General features: G+C 42.2%; 1 protein-coding gene across 2 annotated transcripts in view; it reads left to right on the top strand.

Moving 5' to 3' along the window:
* FAM120A (family with sequence similarity 120A) overlaps positions 1-21,778 on the top strand; it is a 297,370-nt gene that overhangs the window by 90,272 nt on the left and 185,320 nt on the right. For both annotated transcript variants that reach the window (XM_053720687.1, XM_053720685.1), the window contains exons 4-5: positions 13,836-13,964; positions 20,843-20,939. In XM_053720687.1, the coding sequence (XP_053576662.1) occupies positions 13,836-13,964; positions 20,843-20,939 (226 nt within the window). The remainder of the gene's footprint in view (positions 1-13,835; positions 13,965-20,842; positions 20,940-21,778) is intronic.

Below are 21,778 nucleotides of genomic sequence, written 5' to 3'. Positions count from 1 at the left end.
ATGGACAAATACTTTGCAGTGCCTGTTTACACTGATGTTTTTCCAGTCCCTAAGAGGTTTTCGGAAATTATTATTAAGGAATGGGATAGACCAGGTGTTCCGTTCTCTCCCCCTCCTGCTTTTAAAAAGATGTTTCCCATAGATGTCGCTATACGGGACTCGTGGCAGACAGTCCCTAAGGTGGAGGGTGTATTTTCTACCCTAGCTAAGCGTACAACTATCCCCATCGAGGACAGTTGTGCTTTCTTAGATCCTATGGATAAAAAATTGGAGGGTCTCCTTAAGAAAATTTTTATCCATCAAGGTTTTATTCTCCAGCCTTTTGCATGCATTGTCCCAGTTACTGCTGCAGCGCCTTTTTGGTTTGAGTCTCTTGAGGAGGCTCTACAGGTGGAGACCCCGTTAGATGATATTTTAGACAGGATTAAAGCTCTCAAGTTAGCTAATTCCTTTATTTCTGACGCAGTTTTTCATCTAACCAAACTAACGGCTAAGAATTCAGGTTTTGCCATTCTGGTGCGCAGGGCGCAATGGCTTAAGTCCTGGTCAGCAGACGTTACTTCAAAGTCTAAGCTTCTTAACATTCCCTTCAAAGGACAGACCCTATTCGGGCCAGGCCTGAAGGAGATCATTTCTGATATTACTGGAGGAAAAGGTGACGCCCTTCCTCATGATAGGTCTAATAAATTAAGGACCAAACAGAATAATTTTCGTTCATTTCGAAACTTCAAGAGTGGCGCAGCTTCAGCTTCCTCTAATGCAAAACAAGAGGGAAATTTTGCCCAGTCCAAACCAGTCTGGAGACCGAACCAGGCTTGGAACAAGGGGAAGCAGGCCAAAAAACCTACTGCCGCCTCTAAGGCAGCATGAAGGAGTAGCCCCCGATCCGGAACCGGACCTACTGGTTATGGGAGTGATCCACCCAGTTCCAAGGGAGGAACAGGGGCAGGGCTTCTATTCAAATCTGTTTATAGTTCCCAAAAAAGAGGGAACTTTCAGACCAATCTTGGATCTCAAGATCCTAAACAAATTTCTCAGAGTCCCATCCTTCAAGATGAAGACTATCCGAACCATCCTCCCTATGATCCAGGAGGGTCAATATATGACTACTGTGGACTTAAAGGATGCTTATCTCCACATTCCGATTCACAGAGATCATCATCAGTTCCTCAGGTTCGCCTTCTTAGACAGGCATTACCATTTTGTGGCTCTTCCCTTCGGGTTAGCCACGGCACCAAGAATCTTTACAAAAGTTCTAGGGTCCCTACTGGCGGTTCTAAGGCCACGGGGCATAGCGGTGGCTCCTTACCTAGACGACATTCTGATACAGGCGTCGACTTTTCAAATTGCCAAGTCCCATACGGACAATGTTCTGGCCTTTCTGAGATCTCACGTGTGGAAGGTGAACGAAGAAAAGAGTTCTCTCTCCCCTCTCACAAGAGTTTCCTTCCTAGGAACACTGATAGATTCAGTAGAAATGAAAATTTTTCTGACAGAGGTCAGGTTATCAAAGCTTCTAACTTCCTGCCGTGCTCTTTATTCCACTTCTCGGCCGTCAGTGGCTCAGTGTATGGAAGTAATCGGCCTAATGGTAGCGGCAATGGACACAGTTCCGTTTGCCCACCTACATCTCAGACCACTGCAACTTTGCATGCTCAATCAGTGGAATGGGGACTACACAGATTTGTTCCCTCTGCTAAATCTGGATCAAGAGACCAGGGATTCTCTTCTCTGGTGGTTATCTTGGGTCCATCTGTCCAGGGGAATGAGTTATAGTGGACTATAGTGACGACAGATGCCAGCCTTCTGGGCTGGGGCGCAGTCTGGAACTCCCTGAAGGCTCAGGGTTCGTGGACTCAGGAGGAAGCCCTCCTTCCGATAAACATTCTGGAACTGAGAGCGATATTCAATGCTCTTCAGGCTTGGCCTCAACTAGCTGCGGTCAGGTTCATCAGATTTCAGTCGGACAATATCACGACTGTAGCCTATATCAACCATCAGGGGGGAACAAGAAGCTCCCTGGCAATGTTGGAGGTTTCAAAGATAATTCTATGGGCAGAGGTTCACTCTTGCCATCTCTCAGCTATCCATATCCCAGGAGTAGAGAACTGGGAGGCGGATTTTCTAAGTCGGCAGACTTTTCATCCAGGGGAGTGGTAGCTCCATCCGGAGGTATTTGCCCAGCTGATTCAACTATGGGGCAAACCAGAACTTGATCTGATGGTGTCTCGTCAGAACGCCAAGCTTCCTTGTTACGGGTGCAGGTCAAGGGATCCCCAGGCAGCGCTGATAGATGCTCTAGCAGTGCCCTGGTCCTTCAGCCTGGCTTATGTGTTCCCACCATTTCCTCTCCTCCCTCGTCTGATTGCCAAGATCAAGCAGGAGAGAGCTTTGGTGATTTTGATAGCACCTGCGTGGCCACGCAGGACTTGGTATGCAGATCTGGTGGACATGTCATCCTTTCCACCATGGACTCTACCGCTGAGGCAGGACCTTCTACTCCAAGGTCCATTCAAATATCCAAATCTAATTTCTCTGTGGCTGACTGCTTGGAGATTGAACGCTTGATTTTATCAAAACGTGGTTTCTCTGAGTCGGTCATTGATACCTTGATTCAGGTTCGAAAGCCTGTCACCAGGAAAATCTATCATAAGATATGGTGTAAATATCTTCATTGGTGTGAATCCAAGGGTTACTCATGGAGTAAGGTCAGGATTCCTCGGATATTATCCTTTCTCCAAGAAGGATTGGAGAAGGGATTGTCAACTAGTTCCTTAAAGGGACAGATTTCTGCTCTATCTATTCTTCTGCACGAGCGTCTGGCAGATGTTCCAGACGTTCAGGCGTTTTGTCAGGCTTTAGTTAGAATAAAGCCTGTGTTTAAACCTGTTGCTCCGCCATGGAGTTTAAATTTAGTTCTTAAAGTTCTTCAAGGGGTTCCGTTTGAACCTCTGCATTCCATAGATATCAAGCTTTTATCTTGGAAAGTTCTGTTTTTGGTAGCTATCTCTTCGGCTCGAAGAGTTTCAGAGTTATTTGCCTTACAGTGTGATTCCCCTTATCTGATCTTCCATGCAGATAAGGTAGTTTTGCGTACCAAACCTGGGTTTCTTCCTAAGGTGGTATCTAATAAGAAAATCAATCAGGAGATTGTTGTTCCGTCACTGTGTCCTAATACTTCTTCAAAGAAGGAACGTCTATTACACAATCTTGACGTGGTTCGTGCTTTAAAGTTTTATTTACAAGCTACTAAGGATTTTCGTCAAACATCTGCAATGTTTGTTGTCTGCTCTGGACGGAGGAGAGGCCAAAAGGCTTCGGCATCTTCTCTTTCTTTTTGGCTGAGAAGCATAATCCGTTTAGCTTATGAGACTGCTGGCCAGCAGCCTCCTGAAAGAATTACAGCTCATTCCACTAGAGCAGTAGCTTCCACATGGGCTTTTAAAAATGAGGCCTCTGTTGAACAGATTTGTAAGGCGGCGACTTGATCTTCGCTTCATACTTTTTCTAAATTCTACAAATTTGATACTTTTGCTTCCTCGGAGGCTATTTTTGGGAGAAAGGTCTTGCAGGCAGTGATGCCTTCCGTTTAAGTTCCTGCCTTGTCCCTCCCTTCATCCGTGTCCTAAAGCTTTGGTATTGGTATCCCACAAGTAATGGATAAACCCGTGGACTGGATACACCTTACAAGAGAAAACAAAATTTATGTTTACCTGATAAATTTCTTTCTCTTGTGATGTATCCAGTCCACGGCCCGCCCTGTCACTTTAAGGGAGGTGTTTTTTATTTTTAAACTACAGTCACCACTGCACCCTATAGTTTCTCCTTTTTTCTTGCTTGTCTTCGGTCGAATGACTGGGGGTGGCAGTTAGGGGAGGAGCTATATAGACAGCTCTGCTGTGGGTGTCCTCTTGCAGCTTCCTGTTGGGAAGGAGAATATCCCACAAGTAATGGATGAACCCGTGGACTGGATACACCACAAGAGAGAAATTTATCAGGTAAGCATAAATTTTGTTTTCTTAGGTTCTCTGCTATTGGTCGTAGAGATTCTTCTCCTACCTCCCTTTTCAGATCGACGATATACTCTTATATACCATTACCTCTACTGATTCTCGTTTCAGTACTGGTTTGGCTATATACTTTATGTAGATGAGTGTCTTTTGGTAAGTATGTTTCTTTTTATTTATGACACTCTCACTTTATATGTAAAGTTCTAAATATATGTTTTATACTTATATTTGCCATGATTCAGGTTAATCAGTTCATTTCTTTCTTACAGACTGTCCGTTTCATTTTTGGGAAATGCATATATGAAAAAAAAAAATAAAAACATATTTTACCTGAAATTTTTTCAATTGACTTTTCTTTCTAAATTGCGGGCTGTTAGACTCGCGGGAGCGCTAAATGCTATAATTTATTGCGTCATTTTTGGCGCAAGACTTTTTTGGCACGTAGTTGCGTCATCTATGACGCTCGTGTTTGTTGCAGACGTTTTTGGCGCCAAAAAATATTTGTCAGTTTGGGCGTCCTACTTGGCGCCAGATTTTTACATTTTTTAAGTCGTTATTTCTTTTTGCTTCTGGTTTCCAGAGGCTTATTTTGTTTGCATTTTTTCCCATTCCTGAATCTGTCATATAAGGAAATTGATCATTTTGCTTTATATGTTGTTTTTTCTAATAAATATTGCAAGATGTCCCATGCTGACCCTGTTTCAGAATCTACTACTGGAATTCTGCCTTATGATGTCGGTTCTACCAAAGCTAAGTGCATTTGTTGTAAACTTGTGGTAACTGTTCCTCCGGCTGTAGTTTGTGTTAGTTGTCATGATAAACTTTCTAAAGCAGATAATATTTCCATTAGTAATAATCCATTACCTGTTGTTGTTCCTTCAACATCTAATGTTCAGGATATTCCTGTTAATGTGAGAGAATTTGTTTCTAATTCTATTGAGAAGGCCTTGTCTGTTATACCACCTTCTAATAAACGTAAAAGGTCTCTTAAAACTTCTCTTAATTTCGATGAATTTTTAAATGGCATTCTGATTTATCTGTCTCTGATGAGCATCTATCTGGTTCAGAAGATTCTGCCTCAGATATTGATACTGACAAAACTTCATATTTATTTAAAATGGAGTATATTCGTTCTTTATTAAAAGAGGTGTTGATTGCATTAGATATGGAGGAGCCTAATCCTCTTGATATTAAAACTAGTAAACGTTTAAATTCGGTTTTTAAACCTCATGTAGTTATTCCAGAGGTTTTTCCAGTTCCTTATGCTATTTCAAATGTAATTTCTAGGGAATGGAATAGTCTGGGTTCTTCATTTACTCCTTCTTTAAGGTTTAAATAACTGTACCCTTTGCCATCTGATAGATTGGAGTTTTGGGAAAAGATCCCCAAAGTTGATGGGGCTATCTCTACTCTTGCTAAGCGTACTAGTATTCCTACGGCAGATAGTACTTCTTTTAAAGATCCTTTAAATAGGAAACTCGAATCTTATCTAAGGAAGGCTTATTTATGTGCAGGTCATCTTCTTAGGCCTGCTATTTCTTTGGCTGATGTTGCTGCGGCTTCAACGTTTTGTTTGGAAACTTTAGCGCAACAAGTACCAGATCCTAATGTATATAGCATTGTTAAGCTTATTCAACATGCTAATAATTTCATTTGTGATGCCATTTTTGATATTGTTAGATTTGATGTCAGGTATATGTCTTTAGCTAATTTAGCTAGAAGAGCTTTATGGCTTAAAACTTGGAATGCAGATATGACTTCTAAGTCAACATTGCTATCTCTTTCTTTTGAAGGTAATAAATTATTTGGTTCTCAGTTGGATTCTATTATTTCAACTGTTACTTGGGGGAAGGGAGCTTTTTTGCCTCAGGATAAAAAGTCTAAGGGTAAATTTAGGGCTTCTAACAGTTTTCGTTCCTTTCGTCAGAATAAGGAACAGAAATCTGACCCTTCCCCTAAAGGAACGGTTTCCAATTGGAAGCCTTCTCCAGTCTGGAATAAATCCAAGCCTTTTAGAAAACCAAAAGCAGCCCCCAAGTCCGCATGAAGGTGCGGCCCTCATTCCAGCGCAGCTGGTAGGGGGCAGACTAAGGTTTTTCAAAGATGTTTGGATCAATTCAATCCAAAATCATTGGATCCAGAACATTGTTTCTCAAGGGTACAGAATAGGTTTCAAGGTAAGACCGCCTGTGAGAAGTTTCTTTCTCTCACGCATTCCAGTGAACCCAGTGAAGGCTCAGGCTTTCCTGAAGTGTGTTTCAGACCTGGAGTTATCCTGGGTAATTGTGCCAGTTCCCTTTCCGGAACGGGGTCTGGGGTTTTATTCAAATCTGTTCATTGTCCCAAAGAAAGAGGATTCTTTCAGACCAGTTCTGGATCTAAAGATTTTGAATCGTTAAGTAAGAATACCAACATTCAAAATGGTGACTATAAGGACTATTCTGCCTTTTGTTCAGCAAGGGCATTATATGCCCACAATAGATTTACAGGATGCATATCTTCATATTCCGATTCATCCAGATCATTATCAGTTCCTGAGATTCTCTTTTCTAGACAAGCATTACCAATTTGTTGCTCTTCCTTTTGGCCTAGCAACAGCTCCAAGGATCTTTTCGAAGGTTCTCGGTGCCCTACTCTCTCTAATAAGAGAGCGGGGTATTGCAGTGTTTCCTTATTTGGCCGATATCTTGGTACTTGCTAAGTCTTTACATTCTGCAGAATCTCACGCGAATCAACTAGTGTTGTTTCTTCAAGAACATGGTTGGAGGATCAATTTACCAAAAAGTTCCTTGATTCCTCAGACAAGGGTAACCTTTTTAGGATTACAAATAGATTCAGTATCCATGACTTTGTCTCTAACAGACAAAAGACGTCTGAAATTGGTTTCAGCTTGTCGGAACCTTCAGTTTCAATTATTCCCTTCAGTAGCTATGTGCATGGAGGTTTTAGGCCTCATGACTGCAGCATCGGACGCGATCTCCTTTGCTCGTTTTCACATGAGACCGCTTCAGCTTTTTATGCTGAGCCAATGGTGCAGGGATTATACAAGGATATCCCAATCAATATCCTTAAATCCCAATATTCGACTTTCTCTGACTTGGTGGTTAGATCACCATTGTTTAGTCCAGGGGGCCTCTTTTGTTCGCCCAACCTTGACTGTGATCACAATAGATGCAAGTCTTTCAGGTTGGGGAGCTGTCTGGGGATCTCTGACAGCGCAGGGAGTTTGGAAATCTCAAGAGGCGAGATTACCAATCAATATTTTGGAACTCCGTGTGATTCTCAGAGCTCTTCAGTTTTGGCCTCTTCTGAAGAAAGAATCGTATATTTGTATATATCTCTGCGGTCCATATCCCAGGTATAGACAATTGGGAAGCGCATTATCTCAGTCTCCAGACTTTACATCCGGGAGAATGGTCTCTTCACCCAGATGTGTTTCTTCAGATTGTTCAGATGTGGGGGCTTCCAGAAATAGATCTGATGGCTTCTCATCTAAACAGGAAACTTCCCAGGTACCTGTCCAGGGATCCTCAGGCGGAAGCAGTGAATGCGTTGTCACTTCCTTGGAATTATCAATCTGCTTATCTCTTTCCGCCTCTAGTTCTTCTTCCAAGAGTGATTTCCAAAATCATAATGGAGTGTTCATTTGTACTGCTGGTGGCTCCAGCATGGCCACACAGGTTTTGATATGCAGATCTTGTTCGAATGTCCAGTTGTCAACCTTGGCCACTTCTTTTAAGGCCAGATCTCCTATCTCAAGGTCCTTTTTTCCATCAGGATCTCAAATCATTAAATTTGAAGGTATGGAGATTGAACGCCTAGTGCTTAGTCATAGAGGTTTCTCTGACTCGGTGATTAATACTATGTTGCAGGCTCGCAAATCTGTGTCTAGAAAGATTTATTACCGAGTTTGGAAGACTTACATTTCATGGTGTTCTTCTCATAAATTCTCTTGGCATTATTTTAGAATTCCTAGGATTTTACAGTTTCCTCAGGATGGTTTGGATAAGGGTTTGTCTGCAAGTTCCTTGAAAGGACAAATCTCTGCTCTTTCTGTTCTTTTTCACAGAAAGATTGCTAATCTTCCTAATATTCATTGTTTTGTTCAGGCTTTGGTTCGTATCAAGCCTGTCATTAAGCCAATTTCTCCTCCTTGGAGTCTTAATTTGGTTTTGAGGACTTTAGAGGCTCCTCCGTTTGCATTCTTTGGACATCAAATTACTTTCCTGGAAAGTATTGTTCCTTTTGGCCATCTCTTCAGCTAGAAGAGTTTCTGAATTATCTGCTCTTTCTTGTGAGTCTCCTTTTCTGATTTTTCATCAGGATAAGGCGGTTTTGCGGACTTCATTTAAATTTTTACCTAAAGTTGTGAATTCCAACAACATTAGTAGAGAAATTGTTGTCCCTTCCTTGTGTCCTAATCCTAAGAATTCTCTGGATGTGGTAAGAGCTTTGAAATATTATGTTAAAGCTACTAAACATTTCAGAAAGACTTCTAGTCTATTTGTTATCTTTTCTGGTGCTAGGAAAGGTCAGAAGGCTTCTGCCATTTCTTTGGCATCTTGGTTAAAGCTTTTGATTCGTCATGCTTATTTGGAGTCTGGTAAATCCTCGCCTCAGAGGATTACGGCTCATTCTACTAGGTCAGTTTCTACTTCCTGGGCTTTTAAGAATGAAGCTTCTGTTGATCAGATTTGCAAAGCAGCGACTTGTCTTCTTTGCATACTTTTACTAAATTCTACCATTTTGATGTTTTCTCTTCTTCAGAAGCAGTTATGGTAGAAAAATACTTCAGGTAGCTGTTACAGTTTGATTCTTCTGCTTATAATTTCAGTTTTTTTCATTATAAAGATTAAAACTTTTGTTTTGTGGATTAATTTTTCAGCGGAATTGGCTGTCTTTATTTTTATCCCTCCCTCTCTAGTGACTCTTGCGTGGAGTTCCACATCTTGGGTATTTGCTATCCCATACGTCACTAACTCATGGACTCTTGCCAATTACATGAAAGAAAACATAATTTATGTAAGAACTTACCTGATAAATTCATTTCTTTCATATTGGCAAGAGTCCATGAGGCCCACCCTTTTTGTGGTGGTTATGATTATTTTGTATAAAGCACAATTATTCCAATTCCTTGTTGATGCTTTCACTCCTTTCTTATCACCCCACTTCTTGGCTATTCGTTAAACTGAATTGTGGGGGTGTATTTATAGGCATTTTGAGGTTTGGGAAACTTTGCCCCTCCTGGTAGGAATGTATATCCCATATGTCACTAGCTCATGGACTCTTGCCAATATGAAAGAAATGAATTTATCAGGTAAGTTCTTACATAAATTATGTTTTTTCTCTTAAAGGCGCAGTACCGTTTTTTAAGATTTTTATTTTTTCACTAAATAAAGTGTTTTCAGGCCTGTTTGTGGTCATTACTAGCCTGTTTAACATGTCTGACGTTGAAGAAAGCCAATGTTCAATGTGTTTGGAAGCCATTGTGGAACCCCCACTTAAAATGTGTCCCTCATGCACTGAAAGGGCAATAAATTGCAAAGAACACATTTTAGCTGATAAAAGTATGTTGCAGGATGATTCTCAGTCAGAAGGGAATCAGGTTATGCCATCTAATTCTCCCCAAGTGTCACAACCATTAACGCCTGCACAACTGGCTAAATTAGCGGCAAAGAATTCAGGTTTTGCCATTTTAGCGTTTAGAGTGTTATGGCTTAAGTCCTGGTCTGCTGATGTGTCATCAAAATCTAAGCTTTTAGCCATCCATTTCAAGGGTAAGACCCTATTCGGGCCTGAACTGAAAGAGATAATTTCAGACATCACTGGAGGAAAAGGCCATGCCCTTTCTCAGGATAAGACAAATAAGATGAGGACCAAACAAAATTATTTTCGTTCCTTTCGAAACTTCAAAGGTGGTCCCTCTTCCTCCTCCCCTGCTGCAAAGCAGGAGGGGAATTTTGCTCAATCCAAGTCAGTCTGGAGACCTAACCAGACTTGGAACAAAGGTAAACAGGCCAAGAAGCCCGCTGCTCCCACCAAGACAGCATGAAGGGGCAGCCCCCGATCCGAGGCCAGATCTAGTAGGGGGCAGACTTTCTCTCTTTGCTCAGGCTTGGGCAAGAAACGTTCAGGACTCCTGGGCTTTAGAAATTGTGACCCAGGGGTATCTTCTAGACTTCAAAGATTCTCCTCCAAGGGAGATCTTTCTCGATTGTCTGTAAACCAGACAAAAAGAGAGGCTTTCTTACGCTGTGTAGAAGACCTATATACCATGGGAGTAATCTGCCCAGTTCCAAGAACAGAACAGGGGCAGGGGTTTTACTCCAATCTGTTTGTGGTTCCCAAAAAAGAGGGAACCTTCAGACCAATTTTAGATCTCAAGATCCTAAACAAGTTCCTCAGAGTCCCATCCTTCAAGATGGAGACCATTCGGACTATTTTACCAATGATCCAGGAGGGTCAATATATGACCACCGTGGATTTAAAGGATGTGTATCTGCACATCCCTATCCACAAAGATCATCACTAGTTTCTCAGGTTCGCCTTTCTGGACAAGCATTACCAGTTTGTGGCTCTTCCCTTTGGGTTGGCCACAGCTCTCAGAATTTTCACAAAGGTGCTAGGGTCCCTTCTGGCGGTTCAAAGGCCGCGGGGCATAGCAGTGGCACCTTATCTGGACGATATCTTAATTCAGGCGTCAACTTACCAAATAGACAAAACTCACACTGACATCGTTTTGGCTTTTCTCAGATCTCACGGGTGGAAGGTGAACGTAAAAAAGAGTTCACTTACCCCTCTCACAATAGTTCCATTCCTGGGAACTCTGATAGATTCGGTGGGCATGAAAAATTTTCTGACAGAGGTCAGGAAATCAAAGATTCAACCACCTGCCGAACTCTTCATTCCATTCCTCGGCCGTCAGTGGCGCAGTGTATGGAGGTAATCTAACTAATGGTAGCGGCAATGGACATAGTTCCGTTTGCTCGCTTGCATCTCAGACCACTGCAACTATGCATGCTCATGTGCGCATGTGGAATGGGGATTATGCAAATTTATCTCCTCCGATAAACCTGGATCAAGAGACCAGAGACTCTCTTCTTTGGTGGTTGTCGCAGGATCATCTGTCCCAGGGAATGTGTTTCCGCAGGCCAGCATGGGTCACAGTGACGACGGACGCCAGCCTATTGGGCCGGGGTGCAGTCTGGAATTCCCTGAAAGCACAGGGAGTGTTGACTCAGAAGGAGGCTCTCCTCCCGATTCTAGAACTGAGAGCGATATTCAATGCGCTTCAGGCGTGGCCTCAGCTGGCTTTGGCCAGATTCATAAGATTCCAGTCGGACAATATCACGACTGTAGCATATATCAATCATCAGGGGGGAACAAAGAGTTCTCTAGCGATGATAGAGGTTACAAAAAGAATTTGATGGGCAGAGACTCACTCTTGCCATCTATCAGCAATCTATATCCCAGGGGTGGAGAACTGGGAAGCGGATTTTCTAAGTCGTCAGACTTTTCATCCGGGGGATTGGGAACTCCATCCGGATGTTTTTGCCCAATTGATTCATCAATGGGGCACACCAGAATTGGATCTGATGGTGTCTTGTCAGAACGCCAAACTTCCTTGTTACAGGTCCAGATCAAGGGATCCTCAGGCAGTACTGATAGATGCTCTAGCAGTACCTTGGTCGTTCAACCTGGCTTATGTGTTTCCACCATTTCCTCTCCTTCCTCGTCTGATAGCCAGAATCAAACAGGAGAGAGCTTCAGTGATTTTGATAGCACCTGTCAGGCCACGCAGGACTTGGTATGCAGACCTGGTGAACATTTCATCTCTACCACCATGGACACTACCACTGAGACGGGACCTTCTCATTCAAGGTCCGTTCCAGCATCCAAATCTAGTTTCTCTGCGGCTGACTGCCTGGAGATTGAACGCTTGATTTTATCCAAGCAGGGATTCTCTGAGTCGGTCATAGATACCTTGATTCAGGCTCGAAAGCCTGTCACTAGGAAGATTTATCATAAGATATGGCGTAAATATCTTTATTGGTGTGAATCCAAAGGCTATTCATGGAGTAAGATCAGGATTCCTAGGATTTTGTCCTTTCTCCAAGAAGGATTGGAGAAGGGGTTATCAGCTAGTTCCCTAAAGGGACAGATATCTGCTTTGTCAATTTTACTGCACAAGTGTCTGGCAGATGTTCCAGACCTTCAGTCGTTTTGTCAGGCTTTAGTTAGAATCAAGCCTGTGTTTAAACCTGTTGCTCTGCCATGGAGTTTGAATTTAGTTCTTAAAGTTCTTCAAGGGGTTCCGTTTGAACCTATGCATTCCATAGATATTAAGCTTCTGTCTTGGAATGTTCTGTTTTTAGTTGTTATCTCTTCGGCTCGAAGAGTTTCTGAACTATCTGCATTGCAATGCGACTCGCCTTATCTTGTTTTTCATTCTGATAAGGTGGTTTTGCGTACCAAACCTGGATTCCTTCCTAAGGTTGTTACTAATAGGAATATTAATCAGGAAATTGTTGTTCCTTCCCTGTGTCCTAATCCTTCCTCTAAGAAGGAGCGTCTGTTGCACAACTTGGACGTGGTTCGTGCTTTGAAGTTTTACTTGCAAGCGACCAAAGATTTCCGTCAAACATCTTCTCTGTTTGTTGTCTATTCTGGAAAGCGTAGAGGTCAAAAAGCTACAGCTACCTCTGTCTTTTTGGCTGAAAAGCATCATCCGTTTGGCATACGAGACTGCTGGACAGCAGCCTCCTGAAAGAATTACAGCTTACTCTACTAGAGCGGTGGCTTACACATGGGTTTTCAAAAATGATGCTTCTGTTGAACAGATTTGTAAGGCTGCGACTTGGTCTTCACTTCATACCATTTTCCAAATTTGATACTTTTGCTTCTTCGGAGGCTATTTTTGGGAGAAAAGTTCTTCAAGCAGTGGTGCCTTCTGTTTAGGCATCTGTCTTGTCCCTCCCTTCATCCGTGTCCTAAAGCTTTGGTATTGTGTCCCACAAGTAAAGGCTGAATCCGTGGACTCGTACTTTATAGAAGAAAAGTAAATTTATGCTTACCTGATAAATTAATTTCTTCTATGGTAAGACGAGTCCACGGCCCGCCCTGTCATTTTAAGACAGATTATATTTTTTTTTTATTTTAAAAACAGTCACCTATGCACCTTTTAGTTTCTCCTTTTTCTTCCTGTACCTTTGGTCAAATGACTGGGGGTGGAGCTAAGTGGGGAGCTATATAGACAGCTCTGCTGTGGTGCTCTATGCCACTTCCTGTTAGCAGGAGGATAATATCCCACAAGTAAAGGATGAATCCGTGGACTTGTCGTACCACAGAAGAAATTAATTTATCAGGTAAGCATAAATTTACTTTTTCTATCGCAAAGGTGGTGAGAGTCCTCGATCCATTTTATTCCTCTCATTTACAAAATATCTAAACCATCCACTGGATTTCCAAGGTATTTCCGTATTAAAAGTCTTGCATGACAGTTCTCTCAGGCTTTCTTTTATCTAAGTGCATATGATGCAGGGATCTGCCTTTATCTAAGCATTGTTACAAATATTTTCGCAAACACTGCTGCCGTATAGTGCTCAAGACACGTGCATGCTCCTCTACCTAGGTATGTTCTTTAACAAAGAACACCAGGAGAACCTTGTACATTTAATAATAGAAGAACATTGAAAAGTCTCTTAAATTGCATGTTTTGTCTAAACCATGAAATTTGACTTCCATGTCCCTTGTTTAGTTCTTATGTAATTATTACAGAAATATAGACAAATAATTTATATTTTTATTTACTTCTCATCCATCCAGGTTCGTGCCCATCAGCTAGTTTTACCGCCCTGCGACGTGGTCATCAAAGCTGTCGCTGACTACGTACGCAACATTCAAGACACAGATGATTTAGATGCCATCGCTAAAGATGTATTCCAGCACTCGCAGGTAAAGTTGTTGCTGGCAGTGTCTGTGTTATTGAGTATAAAGTTGTTCGCTGTGAAGTTCATCTGGGTGTTTAATTAGGAAGCAAAAAGAGCTCGCAACTACTAAGTGTTGTTAGCAGTGTACTCCTTACTGCTAATATATTGCATGCAGTTTGTAGATAAAGTCAGTGTTAATATCACAGTATACAAATTCATAACACTTTTAATCGAGTAGAGTTCAATGTATAATTGGCGATATTAACTCAAGTATTCTATGTGTCAAGTGTGAGAACGAATAGGGTAAATAACAATTGTCCGTATGCACAAAATAAGTCGAGAGTCCAAACCCTGTGCTAAAGGTGTAATAATATACTGATGAACAGTTTTACTAACTCTCAGCAGTGTGTAGCTAGCGTACGTATATATGCCCAGCAGCCCTCTCATTGGCTATTTACTCTCTGCATTATGGTGCACAGCTCCACTGGCGCATCCGATAAAACAGCAACTTTATTTTTTGACATGGGAACAAAGTAAATAGATCACTGGTGCCTATTTTGCCAGGTGTGCTACATAATGAGGGATTGAGGAATTAGATGATATCCATATAAGGAATGTATAAATGATAATCTTTATTGTGGATTTATACGTAACAGGGGTACTTGCCTTTCTTCATTTTATGTCCATGGTCACAAGAGATGTCTGAGACTGTATGAAAGCTTGTGTTTAAAGGGCTATCCAAGTAGAAAAATTATATACTCTGACTTGTTAGAATGTGTAATTTTTTCTACTCCTTGCAAAAGTGTTAAACCCACGGTTAATGTACTGTTTAGGAGCCACTGACAACCTCTGGTCCTGTGGAAACGTCTGGTAATCCAATCAGCTGTGGTTGCTAACCAGTAGTCTCTGCGGCTCCTGGCAACCTCTGTTTACCTGTAACGTAATTTGATTAATGATTTCTCCAACATAGGTGTGTCCGGTCCACGGCGTCATCCTTACTTGTGGGATATTCTCTTCCCCAACAGGAAATGGCAAAGAGCCCAGCAAAGCTGGTCACATGATCCCTCCTAGGCTCCGCCTTCCCCAGTCATTCTCTTTGCCGTTGTACAGGCAACATCTCCACGGAGATGGCTTAGAGTTTTTTGGTGTTTAAATGTAGTTTTTATTCTTCAATCAAGAGTTTGTTATTTTAAAATAGTGCTGGTATGTACTATTTACTCTGAAACAGAAAAGAGATGAAGATTTCTGTTTGTAAGAGGAAAATGATTTTAGCAACCGTTACTAAAATCGATGGCTGTTTCCACACAGGACTGTTGAGAGGAATTAACTTCAGTTGGGGGAAACAGTGAGCAGACTTTTGCTGCTTGAGGTATGACACATTTCTAACAAGACTAGGTAATGCTGGAAGCTGTCATTTTCCCTATGGGATCCGGTAAGCCATTTTTATTACATAAGAATAAAGGGCTTCACAAGGGCTTTTAAGACTGGTAGACATTTTCTGGGCTAAAACGATTGATATATAAGCATTTTTAATACTTCATAGCTTTGAGGAGTTATTTTATTCTTGGGAATTATGTAAAATAACCGGCAGGCACTGTATTGGACACCTTTTTCTCTAGGGGCTTTCCCTAATCATAGGCAGAGCCTCATTTTCGCGCCTCTATTGCGCAGTTGTTTTTGGGAAGCAAGACATGCAGATGCATGTGTGAGGAGCTCAGATACATAGAAAAGGCTTTCTGAAGGCGTCATTTGGTATCGTATTCCCCTTTGGGCTTGGTTGGGTCTCAGCAAAGCAGATACCAGGGACTGTATAGGGGTTAAATATAAAAACGGCTCCGGTTCCGTTATTTTAAGAGTTAAAGCTTTCAAATTTGGTGTGCAATACTTTTAAGGCTTTAAGACACTGTGGTGAAATTTGAACAATTCCTTCATACTTTTTCACATTTGCAGTAATAAAGTGTGTTCAGTTTAAAATTTAAAGTGACAGTAACGGTTTTATTTTAAAACGTTTTTTGTACTTTGTTATCAAGTTTATGCCTGTTTAACATGTCTGAACTATCAGATAGACTGTGTTCTGTATGTGGGGAAGCCAAGGTTCCTTCTCATTTAAATAGATGTGATTTATGTGACACAAAATTTAGAGAAAATGATGCCCAAGATGATTCCTCAAGTGAGGGGAGTAAGCATGGTACTGCATCATCCCCTCCTTCGTCTACGCCAGTCTTGCCCACACAGGAGGCCCCTAGTACATCTAGTGCGCCAATACTCCTTACTATGCAACAATTAACGGCTGTAATGGATAATTCTATCAAAAACATTTTAGCCAAAATGCCCACTTATCAGCGAAAGCGCGACTGCTCTGTTTTAGAAAATACTGAAGAGCATGAGGACGCTGATGATATTGGTTCTGAAGTGCCCCTACACCAGTCTGAGGGGGCCAGGGAGGTTTTGTCTGAGGGAGAAATTTCAGATTCAGGGAAAATTTCTCAACAAGCTGAACCTGATGTGATTACATTCAAATTTAAATTGGAACATCTCCGCGCTCTGCTTAAGGAGGTGTTATCTACTCTGGATGATTGTGAGAATTTGGTCATTCCAGAGAAATTATGTAAGATGGACAAGTTCCTAGAGGTCCCGGGGCCCCCCAAAGCTTTTCCTATACCCAAGCGGGTGGCAGACATTGTAAACAAAGAATGGGAAAGGCCCGGCATACCTTTCGTCCCTCCCCCTATATTTAAGAAATTGTTTCCTATGGTCGACCCCAGAAAGGACTTATGGCAGACAGTCCCCAAGGTCGAGGGGGCGGTTTCTACTCTAAACAAACGCACCACTATCCCCATAGAAGATAGTTGTGCTTTCAAAGATCCTATGGATAAAAAATTAGAGGGTTTGCTTAAAAAGATGTTTGTTCAGCAAGGTTACCTTCTACAACCAATTTCATGCATTGTTCCTGTCACTACAGCAGCGTGTTTCTGGTTCGATGAACTAGAAAAGGCGCTCAATAAAGATTCTTCTTATGAGGAGATTTTGGACAGAATTCATGCTCTCAAATTGGCTAACTCTTTTACTTTAGACGCCACTTTGCAATTGGCTAGATTAGCGGCGAAAAATTCTGGGATTGCTATTGTGGCGCGCAGAGCGCTTTGGCTAAAATCTTGGTCAGCGGATGCGTCTTCCAAGAACAAATTGCTTAACATTCCTTTCAAGGGGAAAACGCTGTTTGGCCCTGACTTGAAAGAGATTATTTCTGATATCACTGGGGGCAAGGGCCACGCCCTTCCTCAGGATAGGTCTTTCAAGGCTAAGAATAAACCAAATTTTCGTCCCTTTCGCAGAAACGGACCAGCCCCAAGTGCTACATCCTCTAAGCAGGAGGGTAATACTTCTCAAGCCAAGCCAGCCTGGAGGCCAATGCAAGGCTGGAACAAAGGTAAGCAGGCCAAGAAACCTGCCACTGCTACCAAGACAGCATGAGATGTTGGCCCCCGATCCAGGACCGGATCTGGTGGGGGGCAGACTCTCTCTCTTCGCTCAGGCTTGGGCAAGAGATGTTCTGGATCCTTGGGCGCTGGAAATAGTCTCCCAAGGTTATCTTCTGGAATTCAAGGGGCTTCCCCCAAGGGGGAGGTTCCACAGGTCTCAATTGTCTTCAGACCACATAAAAAGACAGGCATTCTTACATTGTGTAGAAGACCTGTTAAAAATTCGAGTGATTCATCCTGTTCCATTAGGAGAACAAGGGATGGGGTTCTACTCCAATCTGTTCATAGTTCCCAAAAAAGAGGGAACATTCAGACCAATCTTAGATCTCAAGATCCTAAACAAGTTTCTCAAGGTTCCATCGTTCAAAATGGAAACCATTCGAACAATTCTTCCTTCCATCCAGGAAGGTCAATTCATGACCACGGTGGATTTAAAGGATGCGTATCTACATATTCCTATCCACAAGGAACATCATCGGTTCCTAAGGTTCGCCTTTCTGGACAAGCATTACCAGTTTGTGGCACTTCCATTCGGATTAGCCACTGCTCCAAGAATTTTCACAAAGGTACTGGGGTCCCTTCTAGCGGTGCTACGACCAAGGGGCATTGCAGTAGTACCTTACTTGGACGACATTCTGATTCAAGCGTCGTCCCTTCCACAAGCAAAGGCTCATACGGACATTGTCCTGGCCTTTCTCAGATCTCACGGGTGGAAAGTGAACGTAGAAAAAAGTTCTCTATCTCCGTCAACAAGAGTTCCCTTCTTGGGAACAATAATAGACTCCTTAGAAATGAGGATTTTTCTGACAGAGGCCAGAAAATCAAAACTTCTAAACTCTTGTCAAGTACTTCATTCTGTTCCTCTTCCTTCCATAGCACAGTGCATGGAAGTAATAGGTTTGATGGTCGCGGCAATGGACATAGTTCCTTTTGCGCGAATTCATCTGAGACCATTACAACTGTGCATGCTCAGTCAGTGGAATGGGGATTATACAGACTTGTCTCCGACGATACAAGTAGATCAGAGGACCAGAGATTCACTCCGTTGGTGGCTGTCCCTGGACAACCTGTCACAAGGGATGAGCTTCCGCAGACCAGAGTGGGTCATTGTCACGACCGACGCCAGTCTGGTGGGCTGGGGCGCGGTCTGGGGACTCCTGAAAGCTCAGGGTCTTTGGTCTCGGGAAGAATCTCTTCTCCCGATAAATATTCTGGAACTGAGAGCGATATTCAATGCTCTCAAGGCTTGGCCTCAGCTAGCAAAGGCCAAATTCATACGGTTTCAATCGGACAACATGACGACTGTTGCGTATATCAACCATCAAGGGGGAACAAGGAGTTCCCTGGCGATGGAAGAAGTGACCAAAATCATTCAATGGGCGGAGACTCACTCCTGCCACTTGTCTGCAATCCACATCCCAGGAGTGGAAAATTGGGAAGCGGATTTTCTGAGTCGTCAGACATTTCATCCGGGGGAGTGGGAACTCCATCCGGAAATCTTTGCCCAAATTACTCAGTTGTGGGGCATTCCAGACATGGATCTGATGGCCTCTCGTCAGAACTTCAAGGTTCCTTGCTACGGGTCCAGATCCAGGGATCCCAAGGCGACTCTAGTAGATGCACTAGTAGCACCTTGGACCTTCAACCTAGCTTATGTATTCCCACCGTTTCCTCTCATCCCCAGGCTGGTAGCCAGGATCAATCAGGAGAGGGCATCGGTGATCTTGATAGCTCCTGCGTGGCCACGCAGGACTTGGTATGCAGACCTGGTGAATATGTCATCGGCTCCACCATGGAAGCTACCTTTGAGACGGGACCTTCTTGTTCAAGGTCCGTTCGAACATCCGAATCTGGTCTCACTCCAACTGACTGCTTGGAGATTGAACGCTTGATTTTATCAAAGCGAGGGTTCTCAGATTCTGTCATTGATACTCTTGTTCAGGCCAGAAAGCCTGTAACTAGAAAAATCTACCATAAAATATTGAAAAAATATATCTGTTGGTGTGAATCTAAAGGATTCCCTTGGGACAAGATAAAAATTCCTAAGATTCTATCCTTTCTTCAAGAAGGTTTGGAGAAAGGATTATCTGCAAGTTCTTTGAAGGGACAGATTTCTGCTTTGTCTGTGTTACTTCACAAAAAGCTGGCAGCTGTGCCAGATGTTCAAGCTTTTGTTCAGGCTCTGGTTAGAATCAAGCCTGTTTACAAACCTTTGACTCCTCCTTGGAGTCTCAATTTAGTTCTTTCAGTTCTTCAGGGGGTTCCGTTTGAACCCTTACATTCCGTTGATATTAAGTTATTATCTTGGAAAGTTTTATTTTTGGTTGCAATTTCTTCTGCTAGAAGAGTTTCAGAGTTATCTGCTCTGCAGTGTTCTCCTCCTTATCTGGTGTTCCATGCAGATAAGGTGGTTTTGCGTACTAAACCTGGTTTTCTTCCGAAAGTTGTTTCTAACAAAAACATTAACCAGGAGATAGTCGTGCCTTCTTTGTGTCCGAATCCAGTTTCAAAGAAGGAACGTTTGTTGCACAATTTGGATGTAGTTCGTGCTCTAAAATTCTATTTAGATGCTACAAAGGATTTTAGACAAACATCTTCCTTGTTTGTTGTTTATTCTGGTAAAAGGAGAGGTCAAAAAGCAACTTCTACCTCTCTCTCTTTTTGGCTTAAAAGCATCATCAGATTGGCTTACGAGACTGCCGGACGGCAGCCTCCTGAAAGAATCACAGCTCATTCCACTAGGGCCGTGGCTTCCACATGGGCCTTCAAGAACGAGGCTTCTGTTGATCAGATATGTAAGGCAGCGACTTGGTCTTCACTGCACACTTTTACTAAATTTTACAAATTTGATACTTTTGCTTCTTCTGAGGCTATTTTTGGGAGAAAGGTTTTGCAAGCCGTGGTGCCTTCCATCTAGGTGACCTGATTTGCTCCCTCCCTTCATCCGTGTCCTAAAGCTTTGGTATTGGTTCCCACAAGTAAGGATGACGCCGTGGACCGGACACACCTATGTTGGAGAAAACAGAATTTATGTTTACCTGTTAAATTACTTTCTCCAACGGTGTGTCCGGTCCACGGCCCGCCCTGGTTTTTTAATCAGGTCTGATAATTTATTTTCTTTAACTACAGTCACCACGGTATCATATGATTTCTCCTATGCAATATTCCTCCTTTACGTCGGTCGAATGACTGGGGAAGGCGGAGCCTAGGAGGGATCATGTGACCAGCTTTGCTGGGCTCTTTGCCATTTCCTGTTGGGGAAGAGAATATCCCACAAGTAAGGATGACGCCGTGGACCGGACACACCGTTGGAGAAAGTAATTTATCAGGTAAACATAAATTCTGTTTTTTCCCTATAATTTTTTTTATGCAGCTCACAGTTTAGATATATTCAACTATATGAATGTGTTTTTCATTGCAGTCCAGAACAGACGATAAAGTTTCAAGATTCAAGAGAGCAGTCGCCTATTACAGAGCAACCAACAAACCCTTGTCATATCCACCAGCTCCTTACCTAGGTCAGTAATGTGTTAACATCCGATAATAAAGTCCTGAATTTGTATTGTTACTGTCTTTAGCTCCATACCTAGGTCAGTAACGTGTTTTGTTAGTAACAGCAACTTTAGGTTTCATACAGACACGGAATTAACATCCGATAATGAAGTCCTGAATTTGTATTGTTACTGTCTTTAGCTCCTTACCTAGGTCAGTAACATAATTTGTTAGTAACAGCAACTTTAGGTTTCATGCAGACACGGCATTAACATTGGATAATAAAGTCATGAATTTGTATTGTTACTGTCTTTAGCTCCTTACCTAGGTCAGTAACATAATTTTTTAGTAACAACTGAATTTGTTTCATACAGACACGGAATTAACATCCGATAATGAAGTCCTGAATTTGTATTGTTACTGTCTTTAGCTCCTTACCTAGGTCAGTAACGTGATTTGTTAGTAACAGCAACTTTATGTTTCATACAGACACGGAATTAATATCTGATAATAAAGTCATGAATTTGTATTGTTACTGTCTTTAGCTCCTTACCTAGGTCAGTAAGTGTTGTAATGTGTTTGTAATAATGACTTAATGTTTCAAACAGACACGGAATTAACATCTGATAATAGTCCTGACTTTGTATTATTACTGTCTTTAGCTCCTTACCTAGGTCAGTAACATGCTGTGATTTGTTAGTAACAATGGCGTTATGTTTCATACAGACACGGAATTATCATCCGATAATAGTCCTGAATTTGTATTGTTACTGTCTTTAGCTCCTTACCTAGGTCAGTAACGTGATGTGTTCGTAACAACAACTTTGTTTCATACAGACACGGAATTAACATCCGATAATAAAGT

Source organism: Bombina bombina, chromosome 7, assembly GCF_027579735.1.
Source record: "Bombina bombina isolate aBomBom1 chromosome 7, aBomBom1.pri, whole genome shotgun sequence".
NCBI lineage: Eukaryota > Metazoa > Chordata > Amphibia > Anura > Bombinatoridae > Bombina > Bombina bombina.
This window is presented reverse-complemented; position numbering and strand designations above follow the sequence as displayed.